A 15,917-nucleotide genomic window follows, 5' to 3' on the forward strand; every position below is an offset into this window, starting at 1 on the left:
TCCTGCTTGAGAAAGGTGCAGATATAGAATTAAAGGGTGACAATGGTCTGACACCACTCCTCTGGGCAGCATGGAAAGGACATGAGGCAGTGATCAGATTGTTACTCGACCACAATGCAGATATCAAGGCCAAGGATGAACAGTATGGCCGGGCAGCACTTGCATGGGCTGCAAGAGAGGCGAAAGATTCCATGAGCGAGGCTGTGGTCCAGCTTCTGGTAGATAGAGGAGCTAAATAGAGTCAAAGAGTGATAATGGACAAACAGTGCTAGAGTCAGCGGCGGAAAGAGGAAGGAAGGGAGTGGTAAAGGTGCTCCTTGATAATGGAGCGATTGCCAAATTAGGCGATGGTGACGGGGATGAAGATTTGCCGCTATCGACCACCAATGAGAATACAGAGCAACTGGCCGAGCTGCTCATAAGCATACATCACAAGGACACAAAGAGCGCCATGTATCAATATTTTCTTCACGATGACCATTTATAATAATTGCAACACCTTCATTGAGCCCGTCAGACCTTGACTAGTTGGCATTTTCTTCGGGACGAAACAGAAAATAGAGGCTTTTTCAAAGACGCATATGTAGTGCACGGGTTGAGGAAGAGAAGAGAATAGCAAATGATGGAGAGCTCCATTTGACTGGAACTACGGAAGCAAGGCTCAAGCGCTTTCAGAGATCCGGGGGACTAGGCGTGAATCCATAATGTCAAGGAGGGGAGAAGCAATTTCCATGGCACATCGTCGCCAACCCCACGCCCTCACTTTTTAAACTTCGCAAAATAAAAACCAAAGAGTTTCCACCTCATGGCATGTGTAATGCCACGGAACATCTGGGTCATCTTTCTCTTGTTACCTCTGGGCTGTACCTGGTTTTGCAATCCCGAGGCCATGTCTTCCGTACCGTCATACAATGACGAAAAATTGACCATAATAATCATATCTTAGGAGCTGTTTAGGTATAACGCTACCCATATAGGGCGGCAAAGCCAGTTTTCTCAATGGATAAAAAACACTGAAAATACAACCAAAAACCAAAAAGAAACATACAACAGTTAGGATTCGCATGTGGTCACCCACCATACTACTAACTAACCGGCGTGTGGCTTAAGTACGGCTGAGCGGACGGGAAGCCCTGTTCTCCACACCCTATGGTCGTATGTACCAGACAGTGCATGGCAATGAAATATATGGTGCACATTTAGAGCGTCGTAAGCGGTAAAGAGTGAGAGCAATGATACTATTCCTAGCACATTATCACGATGATTATGAGACGCCGTATATCAGATTATTCAAAAAAAAAAAAAAAAAAAAAAGGAACTTGTTAGCACTGTCTAGCCTATTTAGATAACTAGCTAAGATGACTTGTAAATTAGCGTTTGGCGACGTAATAATAGAAAAGATGAACCCAATTCTTGCATATCCTGTGTAGATGCAAAAAAGAAATGACAAGAGTGGGATTTGAACCCACGCCCCGAAAACGAGATGCGGAAATCTGGATCAGGTGAACCTGAACCGCACGCCTTGGACCAACTCGGCCATCTTGCCTGTTGATGTAATGGGGCTAGAAACTATGCGTCATGATGCAGACAGCCGGCTTGTACCTTATCGCTATCCTTGTAGATCGACACGCACCCACTTACCGTGCTGGGTATACTTCACGGTTCCATATACATCCCCTTTCTCGCTTAATCCTAGATTATACATGCATCTTACACTGGATTGAACCAGAATCTGCCAATCGTTTGAGATATACTGTGAACTCATCCGAGTGCTATGATGTACTTTTAGATTACCTACTTGGGTATGTTATCATTAATTTACTAGTTAGTTATCACACCGCGTGATGGCTTACATACGCAGCATGACATGATCCCCCGCGTTTTATCGGATTCAATCTTAACACTTTACTTTCTTTCATTTTGATCAGAGAGTATATTCTCCTATGTTTCCACAATGCGACCTGTTCCGGACCTGCCGCCTTTCTCTCGAAAGTCCACCTTCGACCCCCCTCTCCGTCCCTTGATCCCCGCAGCACCACCCCCGCAACCTTCTTCCTGTCCCATAGCCCGCATGCCTCCGGTTTAGAACCGGACCCTACTCCAGAGAACCATGGAGACCACAAGGAGAGTATGTATGGGGTGCAGAGCCTAGGTGAAACACTATCCCGGTCGGAGCTACCTGCAAGCGACCAACCGGACCTAGCCCCGAGCAAATCGTTGCAGGAGGATGACTTGGAAGAGTCAAAGAACGCCCCACGACGCTCAACCTTGAAGCCCTTTGACTCTGCGACTCGGGACTCGTCGATGCGACCATCGCTCACTGGTGCAGCATCTCGACCATTAAATTCACTTCACCCTGATGAACCATCTTCACTGCCTAGTAGCCCCATATCAATCTCCAACCAATCACTCCGACCCCTCGACGACATTTCGATCACAGATGAAATCGGTAGCCAAATGATCGAGTCAGACGAAGAGGACCGGCCGGGGTTTTCGCCGCGCCTGGGGCCCCATGCAGCCTCGCAACTTATTATGCCAAGCATAAAAATGCCCAGTCGCCGGCCCTTTACAGAGAAAGGAAAGGCCATGGGCCGGTTCAAGATTCTTCTGGCTGGTGCACCAGGTAAATTATGCAGAAGTTGAAGTCATTTATAACACTCTTGAGTGAACTAATGATGCATCGACAGGCTCCGGTAAAACCTCTTTGATCAAATCCATTGTTCAAACTTGCGAAGATATCGTACACGTTGATTCACTTCCTTCGGTGGATTCCTCTTTAGAGAGGCGCCGGTCCTCACGCCCCCACTCTGGATCAGTCCCCACTCGCGGGGCCGCTATGACGGAGATCTACGCTAGTACGAAGCCCTATCCTTCGTGGTGGTCAGACCTCGAAGACTCGCGCGTGCTGCGGCGTCGGAAGAGCATTGGGGAGATTGTGCTGGAGCGGAATCTTTGCTTTGTTGACCAACCTGCTACGTCGCTGAGCCGGGCGGGTCAAACCGATGCGGTTCTGCAGTACATGCGACAGCAGCTCCAGCGCGCAATAACAGCCCTTGCCGTTCCTGGTATTGATTTTCAGAATCTTCTGGCAGGGAATGGTGGCTCCCAGGTGGACGCTATCCTATATTTGATATCACATGGTATGTCTTTGGTCACTATTATCCCGAAAGGACTCGACGCTAATGAGTTGCATAGACACCTTAACGACAGATGTGCAGTGTATTTGCAAGCTCAGCGAGCTAAGCAATGTCATACCGGTTATAGCCAAGGCGGATACTCTGTCCTCCGAGGAAGTCACGTCCCTGAAGACCAAATTCCATGAGCAGGCTCAGAATGCCGGAATCAAGCCCTTCATGTTTGGGGACTTGCTACTCGGAGGACTCGATGGATTGGAACCCCAGCCCCCATATACCGTATCATCTGAGAAGACCATTGATATGGAAATCATGGATGCCAGTACCCTCATGAGCCCTGATTACGTCCAACCTCTTAGTACATCTGAGCTCGACATCTTGGTGCGAAAGCTGTTTAATCGGGATAACCTCGCTTGGATGCGGCACTCGGCCGCCAAAAAGTTGATGCAGCGACGCAGCGAATTTCCTCCTATCCCGCCAACAACGACACCGCTTCGTAATGCGCTTTCCGGCACTACTGCAGGGTGGCGGGCCATTTCAAGCTCGTCCATGGATACATCAATTTCATTTGGGGAATCTGCACCAAGTTATGCAATGGCACGGATTTCAGACTACACGAAACACGAAGAAAACATGGCCCAGGTTCGGCTGGCACACTGGGCAACAGACCTACAGCGAAGCCTCCAAAATGAACGTGACCGATACGCATCACTGGCCCAAGGTGATCGTGCTATCTGGCTCACTGAGAGACTGAGTGAATGCGTCGTGGATGGTTCACTTGTGCCTATCTCGAAAACCCCCGGTTTTTGCGGACTCCAGATTCCCACCCATGAAAAGGGATCCGGTGCTTTACATGCCTTGAAAACTCACCCGGGCCTCCCTTCAACTTACCGTGTTGCTAGTCTGAGTACCCATGACCCTCTGGGCGTGGTTGGCTGGATCGACGACCTCGGACGACACGGCTGGGCAATAATGCAAGTCGTGGGCGGCGTTGGGGTTGTAGGTGGACTAGCCTTCTGGCTTGCTCGTACATGGGGACTTCCATCACGCACCTTATCTGAACTGCAAGTGGAGTACTGGTTTGGGAGTCTCGATCGATGACTTCAAACCTCAGGATTTTATCATGACCGAAAGTGAGTTATGATGGTTGAGGGTATGAAGCGACAAGGGTATTCACCAGAGTATACTACTCATCCATATCAAGATCCATGAAAAATTTTGCTAGCAGGCTGGCGTTTCATTTTCCCGGCGATCTTTCTTTCCCCTTCCTCCCCCTTGGCGTGGTGTCTCGGCGCTACGCTACATTATTCCCCAATGCGTCTCTGTCCTCTCTCACATGCATCAGCATGAAATGAGATTAGCCAGGACGTACTAGCTAGGCTTAATAACACCAAACATTTATCCCAGTCATCCTTGTATTCACGTATCTCGCATTTATATATTGTCGGCAATCTCAACATGTAAACACTGTAATCCCATCCACAATGAAAACCAATCTAGGAAGAAGGCTCAACCAACTCCTCAAACCGTCTTAGGTCCATATCCTTCTCCAATAGAGGAATAACATAGGGATCGAAAGTCTTCCAGTAGGGGTTGTTAAGGTGGTACTGCTGCGAAGACTCCTGTTCGTAGCGCTCAACGATAGTGAAATCCTGCTCGTCATGCACAGACTGCATCACGAACCAGGAGAGAGTCTCCTTGTCCTTTGAGTAAACAGCCGAGGCCTCGAGGAGCTTAGCGTGCAGCTTGGAGATGGACTCCTTGTCTGCCTTGGCGCGCATGTCTGTGGACAGAGTTAGAAAGGAATTGAATCAATTAGATGAAAGGAATCATCTCCCAAAAAAAAGAGAATTAAAGGTTGAAAGGAGATAGCAGTGGTTTCTAGTTGAAAGAGGTGTGTACGTACGGACAACAATTGTGTAGACCATTTTGACGGTGTGTATGTTCAAGGTTACCCCTCGAGCGGGGCAGAAACGAGGGGCCTTTTTACCTTTATACTCACTGCAGGCCCCCGAAACTGCATCGGTGAACTTTCGGGTGGGTTTGGTGGAGTAAGAATCACCGAGAAAGGTCCCGAGGTGATTCCGACGTGGATCGGTAGCAATGCTCAGGTTGAAACTAGGTTTTGTATGAAGAGTGGAGATAACTGACGTATTTTCTACTTTTGGATCTACCAGTAGCTGCACTACAGATATTTATTGCCAAATTGGTGTAATTGTCAAGTATACATACAAATGGATATTTTATGGGGAAGATGGAAAAGTAAAAGAATTCAGCTTCATTGTAAAAAAGGTTTAAAAAAAAACATCAAGGGTCGTATCCCGTTTCCCATTTCCCATAAGAACTTTGATTTAAGCAAAAAAGAAGTGTAAGGGGAAGACATTTAGTCAACCTCCTCCATGGCGCTCTCGCCAGTGGCCTCAGCCGGGGCAGCGGCCTCGGTGGCAGTCTCGTCAGCGGTCTCAACATCCTCGTCGATGTTCAGGCCGAGGGAGACGAGCTTGTGAATGCGCTCAGCGAAGCTGGCAGGCTCCTCAATGGTGAAGCCAGAGACCAACAGGGAGGTCTCGAAGAGCAGCTGGGTGATGGACTTGACGGTGCGGTCGTTCTCGCCGTTAGCCTCAACCTTGTTCTTAAGCTCCTTGATGATGGAGGACTTGGGGGAGATCTCGAAGGTCTTCTTGGAGGACATGTAAGAGCTCATGGAGGTGTCACGCAGGGCCTGGGCCTTCATGATACGCTCCATGTTGGCGGACCAACCGAACTGGCCGGTACGGATAGCACAGGGAGCACCCATCAGCTTGTGGGAGACAACAACCTTCTCAACCTTCTCGCCGAGGATGTTCTTGAGGGCCTTGGCAAGCTCCTCGTACTCCTTCTCCTCCTTCTCACGCTCGGCCTTCTCCTCCTCGGTCTCCTCAAGCTCGAAGTCCTTGGTGATGTCAACCAGCTTCTTGCCGTCGAACTCCTTCAACTGAGTGAAGGCGTACTCGTCAATGGGGTCAACCAGGAACAGAACCTCGAAGTTCTTCTGCTTGAGGGTGTCCAGGAAGGGAGACTGAGCAACGGCCTTGATGGACTCGCCGGTGATGTAGTACATGTTCTTCTGGTGCTCGGGCATGCGGGTAACGTAGTCGGTGAGGGAGGTGACCTCGTCGCCGGTCTTGGTGGACTGGTAGCGGAGCAGCTTGGCGAGGGTGCCACGGTTCTGGGCATCCTCGTGGACACCGAGCTTGATGTTCTTGCTGAAGGCAGCGTAGAACTTGTCGAACTGCTCACGGTCCTCGGAGATCTCAGTGAAGAGCTCAAGAGCCTTCTTGACGATGTTCTTCTTGATGACCTTCATGATCTTGTTCTGCTGGAGGGTCTCACGGGACAGGTTGAGGGGCAGATCCTCGGAGTCAACAACACCCTTGATGAAGCCCATCCACTCGGGAATGAGGTCGGTGGCATCGTCGGTAATGAAGACACGGCGAACGTACAGCTTGATGTTGTTCTTGGTCTTCTTGGTCTCGAACAGGTCGAAGGGAGCGCGCTTGGGAACGAACAGGATGGCGCGGAACTCAAGCTGACCCTCAACGGAGAAGTGCTTGACACCGAGGTGGTCCTCCCAGTCGTTGGAGAGGGACTTGTAGAAGGAGGCGTACTCCTCAGTGGTGATATCAGTGGGGTTGCGAGTCCAGATGGGCTTGGTCTTGTTGAGCTCCTCCTCCTCGATCTTGGACTCCTTGACGGTCTTGGTCTTCTTCTTCTCATCCTTCTTGTCATCCTCGTCATCGACCTCCTCAACCTTGGGCTTCTTCTCGTCGCCCTCCTCCTCCTCCTTGGACTCCTCGGCCTCCTCATCGGGGACCTCAGTCTCGGTCTCCTTCAGGACGTGAAGGTAGATGGGGTAGGAGATGAACTCGGAGTGCTTGCGGACAACCTCCTTGATGCGGCTCTCGTTCAGGTAGTCGAGCTGCTCATCCTTCAAGTGGAGGACGATCTTGGAACCACGGCCGAGGGGCTCGCCCTCGGTGTCCTGGGTCAGGGTGAAAGTACCACCAGCGGCGGACTCCCAGACGTACTGCTCGTCATCGTTGTGCTTGGAGACGAAGGTAACGCGGTCAGCGACCAGGTAAGCGGAGTAGAAACCAACACCGAACTGGCCAATCATGGAGATATCGGCACCAGCGGACAGGGCCTCCATGAACTGCTTGGTACCAGAGCGGGCGATCGTACCAAGGTTGTTGATAAGGTCCTATGTAGAGGATTAGCAAACTGAAAACTTCTTTTCCCTTGCTTTTGCAATGGCTCATTGGAGGGGTACTTACAGCCTTGGTCATACCAATACCGGTATCACGGATGGTGAGGGTCTTGTTCTCCAAGTCGGGGATGATGTCGATGCGGAGGTCCTTGCACGAGTCGAGCTTGGAGGGGTCCGAGAGGGACTCATAACGGATCTTGTCCAGAGCATCGGAAGCGTTGGAGATCAACTCACGCAGGAAAATCTCCTTGTTAGAGTAGACGGTGTTAATGATCAGCGAGAGCAGCTGAGAAATCTCAGCCTGGAACTCGAAGGTCTCAGGCATTGTGGCGGTGTGGGGAGGGAGAATTCTGATGGAGAACGAGCGTTAGAAGGAAGAAACGAAGAAATTGAAACGACCTCGAGGAAAGTTGAGGATGAAAGATGAGAGTATTGTTTGGGTGGCGATAGGTGGAGAAATTTGGATGACTCCCAAGGTATGATTGAGATTTCTCTCTTTCACTCTGAGATGGCAGGCGGGATGTGATACGGTGAAGAGAAGTCGGTGAAGGGGGGATGTGAACGTACCAATTATAGAGAGGTGAACTGCCACAAACCGAAAGAGGTCCTGTGATGGAAAGAAGGAGGAAAGTGGAATTGGGGAAGCTTTTTGACTTAAGGAAATCTCTGGTGGGTTTCCACGATGATCCAGGAACTTCCACCACCCCCGGTCGGTCAGGCAACTCTTAGTTCTAGATTCTTCTGGCCTAGCTTTGTTTTATTCTGTTATACGTCTCATTAATATTATATTTTTGTTTTTTTCTATCATTTCCCCCTTTCTTTACCCCGAGCATTGATTGACTAGGAGATTCTACGATAATCTACGAGCATCGATGTCCCGCATTTGAGGGGAGCTTGGGGCGCCTCAGGCATCCATCCAGAACCTTCTTATAACGTTTCCGTATAGGACCCTACGTACTACAGCAAAAGTAGAGAGCACCGTAATGGATCTGATCGTCGTAGAATCTACTAGATTCCTATATTGCATACTCCATATCCTGCAATCCCTCTTTTTTTTCTTCATTTACATCTTCCACCATGGTCCCCCCTAGAGCAAAAGATACACGAATGAACCGGGAATAAAAAATATAGGGCAAAACAAAGGAGAATGGGACCATATGGTGCAACACTTCAAAATCCGGGAGCTTGCTATGCGAGATAAAATATGCGAGAATAGGTCTTGTCACAAAACAAGAGGAAATATAGGGCAAGAATTGTCCAGTCAAAATGGCCATGAGACAACCCAGACCGAGAAGGAAAAGATAAAAAAAGAAATAGAAATCCAGTAACCAACATAAGGCAAAACACAAAACCACAATGCCCAGAGGGAAGGAAAGAGACACAACTTTTCCAGCCAACCCGGACCCAACCGCTAATATGCACTGTGACAGGAAAGAAAGGGGAAGGGGAAGGGACGTCACATAACACATGTCATTAGGAAAAGAGGGATACCCAAGAGTCAAAGAAAATCAAAATCGGAGTAATACAGATCCTGAAAAAAAGCATCCAGGGGATGTAGACTTACGCAGCCTGGGTCTGGCTGCGGCCCTTGTTGGCGGCCACGTTGCCACCACGACCACGGGGAGCAAAGCCACCGCGGCCCTCACGCTGGAAACCACCACGACCCTGGCTGCCAGCACGATCACCACGGCCACGAGCGCCACCACGGCCGGTGAAGCCGTTGCCACCAAAGGCGTTGCCACGAGGACGGCGCTCTTCAACGATGATCTGCTCGCCGTTGACTTGGTGGGGGTTGGCAGCCACAGCAGCAGCGTAGGCGGAGGGCTCAGCAAACTCAACGAAAGCGCAGTTCTAGTAAGAAGATATATGTGTTAGTCAAACATTACCCAAATAAGCATGTCAGGCAGATGGACAATGAACGGACCTTGGGACGGTTGATATCGAAGAACTTGAGCTTGCCAAAGCGGGAGAGAGTTTGCTTGAGCAGAGCGAAGTCGACCTTCTCGGTGACATTCTTCATGTAACCCAGGACGATCTGCTCCTCGGCACGAGATTGAGTCTTCTTGTGCTCGGCACCGGCGGTTTGCCAACCAGCGGCATCGGTGGAAGGAGCATCCTGGGAGCGAGCCTCGGCTGTGGCGGCCGTGGGGGTAGCAGCAGCGGCGGGTTGAGGGGCACTGGCAGCAGGAACAGCGGGGGCAGCCTTGGGAGCAGCAGCGGGGATAGCGGGAACAACGGGAGCGGCGCCTAGCTTGGTGGAAGAGGCGATGCTGGCCCAGCTTTTAGGGACTGCAGGAGTAGGAGCAGACTCCTTCTCGGCAGGTGCTTCCTTCTGCACAGGGGCAGGAGAGGGCTCGGGAGTGGCGGGCTTCTCATCATCCACAACCTCAGCCTCAACTGCGGGAATAGGAGTCTCCTTAATTTCCTCCTCAGCAGGGGTGCCATTAGTCTGGGGAGTAACGTCCTCAGGCTGCTCGACCACACCATTGGTCTCATTCTCAAGCTTCTCGTCAACCTTGGAGGCAGCGGCCTCGTCAGTCACCTGGGCCTCAGGGGTAGCAACGGGCTCAGGGACCTCGGTGGCCTCAGCGGGAGCAGCGATTTCTTCCACCAACTCCTCCTCTTCCACCAGGTACCGGAAAATATCATTGAGGACATAGTAGCCGCTGGGCTGCTCCGCAAGAACAAAGGTCTGCGCGAATTTGCGAGACGGCTCGGACTTGTTGGAGATCTCACCAATGACCGCAACCAGGATGTTGTCAAAAGATGCCTGAGAGTCGACGTTCAGGACGCGCACCTTGCAATCCTGGAAGTCGAGCTGCTTAATCTTCTCATTGATAGCCTAATAGAATAAAATGTCAATATGAGACTGTTTTGCGAGAGAATGTGATAAAGTCCAAAGCGCGCACCTTAGTACCGATGGCAACGGGGACCGACTCGGCCTCGGTGCCAAAGACAAGCTGAGACCGCCGGGAGTAGAACAGGGGCAGCTTGTCGGGGTTACGGCTCATAGTGGTGTAGTACTGCTCGACGAAGAACCAGCCCACCTCGTCCTTGGTGATCTCATTCTTCTGTTCGGTGGGAGTGGCGGTAGTAGGAGTAGAAGACTGAGCGGGCTGGAAGTTGGCCGCAGTGTTCATGGTAGGGTGGGCAGGGTTGAATGCCTCCGGGTACGCGTGCTGAGCAGGGTAATTGCCGTTAACAGGGACCTGGTTCATGTCGGCCATGATGCTGGAGGGGCTTGGGTCTTCGGAAATTGAAGTGAAAACAGGATCGAAAATTATAGAAGTGACCGAGTGAGTTCAAGGTGTATCGATAAGCACCCAAGAAAGACGTTGGATGAGCCTCTGCAACAAATCAAGCTGTGTGAGATCTAAATGAACCTTTTTTGCCGCTCGCTTCACTAAGACATGGTCAATTCCGATATCTCCCACATTGCTTTGGCCTCGGCTCCCGGGTGACTCACAAATGCGATAAAGGACGAGGTGCCAATGCAATCAATTGGATGATGATAGTGAATGCAAGCAGAAAGCCGAAAAAAGAAAATGGGGAATCCTCGATTGAGATGCGGAGTGTTCGGGGAAGTATAGCTGTGATGGGAATCCACGGAAAAGATTCTGCGAAGGGTGGGCGCGGGAGAGATGACCGAGAGAAAATGAGGAGAAAAGACGTGGGGATAAGATCGTGTATACACGGAGAATGGAGGAGAGGATATGGGGGAGCAAACAAGGATGAGATGAAGTTCTGAGAGGGGGAAATTCGCCTTCGAAGAAAAAGCGACTTCCTCGATTGCGACTCCGTGCGGGTTTCGGTGGGCTTGGCACACATTTACCGCCCGGCAGAACACAGTCTAATCTATAGAAGTCAAGACTCAGAGAGAATGATCCAGTGACGAGATAATCCCAGAGAAAAAATGACCTCAGTAAGCTTTTTTTTGATCGAAAGCTTTCTTCCAAGTTTTTGCTTTCCTAGACCCGACTCGATGTTCATGCTGTTATCATCTATCATGTCGACTTGCGCATACGCCATATTCCATTAGCATAGAGCGGTAACTCGGTAATTAGTGAAGACGGAATTGTTCGATCCTTTGGTATTTTTCATGTGTTTATATAGGCGAAGAAGTGTTTCCGACGGAATTTGTGGAAAAGAGTCATAAATCAAGTCCAAGGAACATATACTATGAAAGAAGGTTATACAAGTATCATTCATATCAACGCCATGGAAGCCGAGAAAGAAGGAAGGGGGTATGAGAAAAGACATGAGAGCGAAGCAATCCAAGAAAAAAGAAACAAAAGAATCAAAGAAAGAAGGGCAATTGTCACAGATGAAAGCGATCGGAGAGCCTCGGTCAAGAAGCGTATAAACGGGATGCTCAAGAAATAGAAAGACATCAGAAAATGAGCCCGAACCATTCAGAAATTGGTATCATCATTGCAAATGATCCGTAAATCTTGAATCCGGCATGCGGTTTAGGCAATGGTGTCTAGGCGGTGCTGCTCGCCGCAGCCTTCTCACTGAGCACAGGCTTGCGCATCACTGCATCCTGGCTGGTCATTCGTCGTCCGAGGGCGCGCTCCACCTTGGCCCCAAGAGCGAGCTTGTTCAAGTTGTCAGACTTCTCCTCAGTGGGCACAAAGCGTTGCGCCTGCAGGGGCTTGTTCTCCAGGCGCTCCAGGCCATCACCGAGGTGAGTGATGTCAGCGACTCGAGGGTCTCCACTGGGCAGACTTCCAATCGTGCGTTCGGAGGCGGCGAGCGAGGGGCTTCCGCTAATGGTAGAGAATCGCTTTGAGTTCCGGTTCTGGAGCAGACGTGTTAGAGGCATGTTGCGCTTATCAAAAGCTCTCATGGTGGGTGCCGGTGTGGCAAGGAAGGAGGGGTGTGTAAAGGGGGGGCCGGGGTAAAAGTTCCTACCGAGTTCGTCATGATGGGTCGCTCCGAGTCAAGAGACGTCTGGCGAGCCATTTCCGTAGATCAAAAAAGACGCTTTTGAAGGAGTTGTTAGGGTCGGGGATTTTGCGATGGTGAAATGGAGAGAAATACTGAGGAATAAATAGATTAGCATAGGCGATCTTGTTCGGGGTCGGGGCTCTCGCCCCCAAGGTCAACCCTTGCAAGGAATCGTATATTTATCACATACCGACGGGGCCGCAACTCTGGATTTGAAGGGGAATGGGGGGTCTGGAAGAAGAGAAAGTTCCAAGATGAAGGGCGGGACTGAAACCAATGCAGCCACGGAGGAACCCAGTTTCTGCTTGCGACCCAGACGACTCAGGAGGCGCCAAACGGCGTTGAGTGGGTCACAGACCGGCGGTGGGGGTATATGGGAAAATGAGCGGAGGGATCGACTTAGTGCACACTGCCAAAAGGCTACTGACGAACCTTTTTTTAGTCCAGGGAATAATACGACAAAAAGGGAGACGTCAGCAAAGGGGAACTCCGGCAGTAATAGAAATGATCCAACGATAGGGATGAGAAAGCGCAAAGAATCAGGATGAGTTTACCTCTACATGACTTATCCTTTCAGACTAAAATCCCCTAGTGGAACTTTGCCACGTGCGGATCAGCCAGGATGATTTTAGAATCGATTTTTGTGGTTTTGGTGTTTTTTTTCGTTTTTTCTTTTCTTTTTTCTTTGTTCAATACCATTGTACTTGGTCCCGGTAGAGCTCTAGATCCATCACACCGGTGCCAGTACCCCGTTCCATGATGATGGACATGCAAGCCAGTGACATAATACGTATCTCAGAAGTACTATCTTTTGAAATGCGAACTTCCTCATGACCCAAATCGCCCGTACGTCCGAGGTTGTATGTGAAAAGGAGAATAGTTCCCGAAGTCTTGGCACCGCAAAAGCTCGCAGCTCCACTTACTTCATTCGCCCGAAACTTGTCCAAAACCCCTCCATTGATTGTGTAGGTTCACAACGCTACAAGATGGGTAAACCCAAGGCCTTGATCAAGGATTTTAAACCCAAGAAAAAAGCCGCTAAGCAACAGGTATATCAAACATCCCCTACATCTTACTGTAGGCAGGGGAAACAAGACACTAAGCAAATTAAGTATAGGCACCAGTCACAGCTGATGATTTTCTTGCTGGTGAGGATCAACCATGATCGGCCCATTGGCCCGGATTACGCTAATCTATACCCATAGCCGGCGTTGAATTAGAAGAGGCAGGCGAGAAGTGGCGGGCTGGTGATGCCGCCAAATCTATGCGCTTCTTCATGCGCGCCATTTCCAACTACGACGAAGGTCTGCAAAAATACCCAGTGGCATTTGACTTGGCCTACAACAAGTATGTGAACACCAACACAGTCCATCATTTAAGCGAAGCTTTCAAAGTCCATGACATAATGTATTCTCCATTGCTAATTCTAGTATAGAGCTCGTGTGCAATATGAAATCACCCAGCACCCCAAGCTGGCTGCACAGCTTCCCGCACCACAAGCAGAAATCCTGCAAGTTGCCCTGCAGTCTCATCGCGATGCACTAAAGCTAGACCAGGACAATCCAGATGTCCTTTTCAATAGCGGACAGGTGCTAACTAGTCTGGCAGAGATCCTGTCAGACTCTAAGCATCCTGGGGAAGAGCAACTGATGCAGGCCAGCACCTATTTGCAGGAGGCGATCGAGCTATTCCAGCGTTGTCTCGTGTTGCAGGAGATGAAATTCACCGAGATGCAAGAGCAAATCGAAGAAATGCAATCAGTCGACCCGGAGATTCAAGTTCCAGAGCCAGCATCGCAGCCAGGGCAGCCGCAGCTCGGCCAAGCAGAGTCAAACGATGATCCACAAGAGCAGTGGGCCGCGATTGTCGAACCGGTCACCAAGAACACGCTGGTTGACACAGCGGTTGCACAGATCAATACCCTGACCACTCTCTGCAATCTGTTGACATTCAATCCCGATGCCGGTGGCGTGGGTTGGGTGCAAGAATATTCTTCGGGGCTGATCCAAACCCGACTTCCAGCTTATGTGGACGGCTCAGATAGGCAATATGAGGCGGGACTAGCGCGCGGCAAGTTCATCTGTGCGTTACACGAGGTACTGTATCGAGGTGGGCATACCGATGTCCAGACCTACCGACAAGAAGTTGGACAGGCCTTTGGGCCGGATTTGGATGTGTCAGAGGATCCGGAAGGGCTCTGTAGCAAAGCCGAGGCGTTGACATCGATGAATGGAGCCTTTGCCGATGTGCCTCCTTACGAACCCGAAGATCTCAAGAACTCTCTCAGTATTCGCTGGCAATCGCTATCAGTCGCCCTGGATGCGTTGACGGCGGCATCTAAATTGCCCAGTGCCGAAAATCTGCCCAAGATCCATCTCGCTAGAGGAGATGTCGAAATGCACCGCTGGCGCCTCGGAACAGAACCGTGGAACCATGCAATTTCCCAGCAGAATGGGGCCATGCTCGTGCGAAACGCCCAGACCTATTATCGAGGAGCAGCCGCCCTGGCTCGTCGAGATGGAGCAGTGGAAGAAGAGCGTGACGGGTCGTACAAGGAGGCAATCGCAGCTGCACTGGAAGGTGACAAGAGCAAGCTGGACCAGCTTAAAGCGGGAGGTCTGGAGAAATTGATTGGCGTAGCCCAAGACATGGTGGAAGATGGTTTGGTTGAGGGAACCGTGTTGAGTGCCCTGATCTCATGAACCCCAAAAGTATTGAATAAAAAAAAATTCCCATGAGGTTTTTATTCTTAGACGGTTGGTTGGGGGTTGATTTCCTCGTCCATTTGAATCGCATCTTGGCGAATATGGTGCTCCTGACTGAACTGTATGGCTGCCGTCGCAGCACCTTCGACGTCGGTAACAACCGATTCAAGATGAGAAAGAAGTTTTTCAATTTCCAATCTCTGTGCCTGTACAGTTTGCGACAATTCTGCATTTTGAGCGTGTGTAGCCTCAAGTTTATCATTCAGGATAGCTTGCGCTTCCTGAAGATAAGGCGTCAAATGTGCTTTATAGAGATCTTCAGCTCCGAGTGTGTGAGGCCTATATTGGATCGGAATGTCAGTATCGGTGTAGTAGCCTCCACAAGACCGAAGAAAAACATACGCATTGCCTAGTTGTGGTCCATCTCCGCTCTCTCCTTCATTCTCCTTCCTGATCCTGGCCTCTGCGACCAACTGATCCAACTCATTGATATGCTTCACCGCTTCCCTTTCAGCTATAATCTCTTCGAATTCCGCCTTGGCACCCTCCTCGAGCTTTGCGTTCAGTTGCCTCCACACGCTTTCCAGGCTAGCGGGAACATGTCGGGCAGGCGTGGGGAAACAGCTCGCAAAGTTGGAATACGAGTTCGCGCGAAGGGTACGTGCTAGAGCCTGGTCAAATACCTGGACCAGTCGCGAAGCGCGAGGTCCAGGGATTTGCGACTCTGGGGCGGGTGGGGGAGCGGAGGCCGATGCTGCAGGCGGCTGCAGCTGCGTTGAATTGGAGTTTGACTCTGCCATGGTGTCCGTAGCAGGTTCGTAGACTTAAATTGGCTCGAAATGTATGCGTAAATACGAATGTGGCTTTAGGAGACCGTTGTTT

At 50.4% G+C, this 15,917-nt stretch overlaps 7 protein-coding genes across 7 annotated transcripts; 2 read left to right on the forward strand and 5 right to left on the reverse strand.

Annotated features, from left to right (window-relative positions):
• Positions 1 to 1,954: 1,954 nt before the first annotated feature.
• Positions 1,955 to 4,235, forward strand: N7484_008797 (uncharacterized protein; the record flags this gene model as incomplete). The annotated part of the gene is made up of 4 exons (XM_057119184.1): positions 1,955 to 2,015; positions 2,087 to 2,623; positions 2,688 to 3,140; positions 3,196 to 4,235. 4 exons carry the CDS (start codon positions 1,955 to 1,957, stop codon positions 4,233 to 4,235), a joined length of 2,091 nt encoding a protein of 696 aa, XP_056968739.1.
• A 395-nt stretch (positions 4,236 to 4,630) lies between these two features.
• Positions 4,631 to 5,062, reverse strand: N7484_008798 (putative quinol monooxygenase; the record flags this gene model as incomplete). Its single annotated transcript, XM_057119185.1, has 2 exons — positions 4,631 to 4,917; positions 5,041 to 5,062. The coding sequence occupies 2 exons, from the start codon at positions 5,060 to 5,062 to the stop codon at positions 4,631 to 4,633; spliced, it is 309 nt and encodes a 102-aa protein (XP_056968740.1).
• A 455-nt stretch (positions 5,063 to 5,517) lies between these two features.
• Positions 5,518 to 7,705, reverse strand: hsp90 (chaperone Hsp90; the record flags this gene model as incomplete). Its single annotated transcript, XM_057119186.1, has 2 exons — positions 5,518 to 7,374; positions 7,448 to 7,705. The coding sequence occupies 2 exons, from the start codon at positions 7,703 to 7,705 to the stop codon at positions 5,518 to 5,520; spliced, it is 2,115 nt and encodes a 704-aa protein (XP_056968741.1).
• A 1,235-nt stretch (positions 7,706 to 8,940) lies between these two features.
• Positions 8,941 to 10,607, reverse strand: N7484_008800 (NTF2 and RRM domain protein; the record flags this gene model as incomplete). The annotated part of the gene is made up of 3 exons (XM_057119187.1): positions 8,941 to 9,231; positions 9,305 to 10,222; positions 10,290 to 10,607. 3 exons carry the CDS (start codon positions 10,605 to 10,607, stop codon positions 8,941 to 8,943), a joined length of 1,527 nt encoding a protein of 508 aa, XP_056968742.1.
• Positions 10,608 to 11,863: 1,256 nt separating this feature from the next.
• Positions 11,864 to 12,229, reverse strand: N7484_008801 (uncharacterized protein; the record flags this gene model as incomplete). The annotated part of the gene is made up of 1 exon (XM_057119188.1): positions 11,864 to 12,229. One exon carries the CDS (start codon positions 12,227 to 12,229, stop codon positions 11,864 to 11,866), a length of 366 nt encoding a protein of 121 aa, XP_056968743.1.
• A 1,087-nt stretch (positions 12,230 to 13,316) lies between these two features.
• Positions 13,317 to 15,032, forward strand: N7484_008802 (uncharacterized protein; the record flags this gene model as incomplete). Its single annotated transcript, XM_057119189.1, has 4 exons — positions 13,317 to 13,379; positions 13,448 to 13,478; positions 13,536 to 13,677; positions 13,766 to 15,032. The coding sequence occupies 4 exons, from the start codon at positions 13,317 to 13,319 to the stop codon at positions 15,030 to 15,032; spliced, it is 1,503 nt and encodes a 500-aa protein (XP_056968744.1).
• A 47-nt stretch (positions 15,033 to 15,079) lies between these two features.
• Positions 15,080 to 15,835, reverse strand: N7484_008803 (PMF1/NNF1 family protein; the record flags this gene model as incomplete). The annotated part of the gene is made up of 1 exon (XM_057119190.1): positions 15,080 to 15,835. One exon carries the CDS (start codon positions 15,833 to 15,835, stop codon positions 15,080 to 15,082), a length of 756 nt encoding a protein of 251 aa, XP_056968745.1.
• Between the last annotated feature and the right edge of the window lie 82 nt (positions 15,836 to 15,917).

This window comes from Penicillium longicatenatum (genome assembly GCF_028827895.1).
Source record: "Penicillium longicatenatum strain IBT 33135 chromosome Unknown contig_6_segment0_segment0, whole genome shotgun sequence".
Lineage (NCBI taxonomy): Eukaryota > Fungi > Ascomycota > Eurotiomycetes > Eurotiales > Aspergillaceae > Penicillium > Penicillium longicatenatum.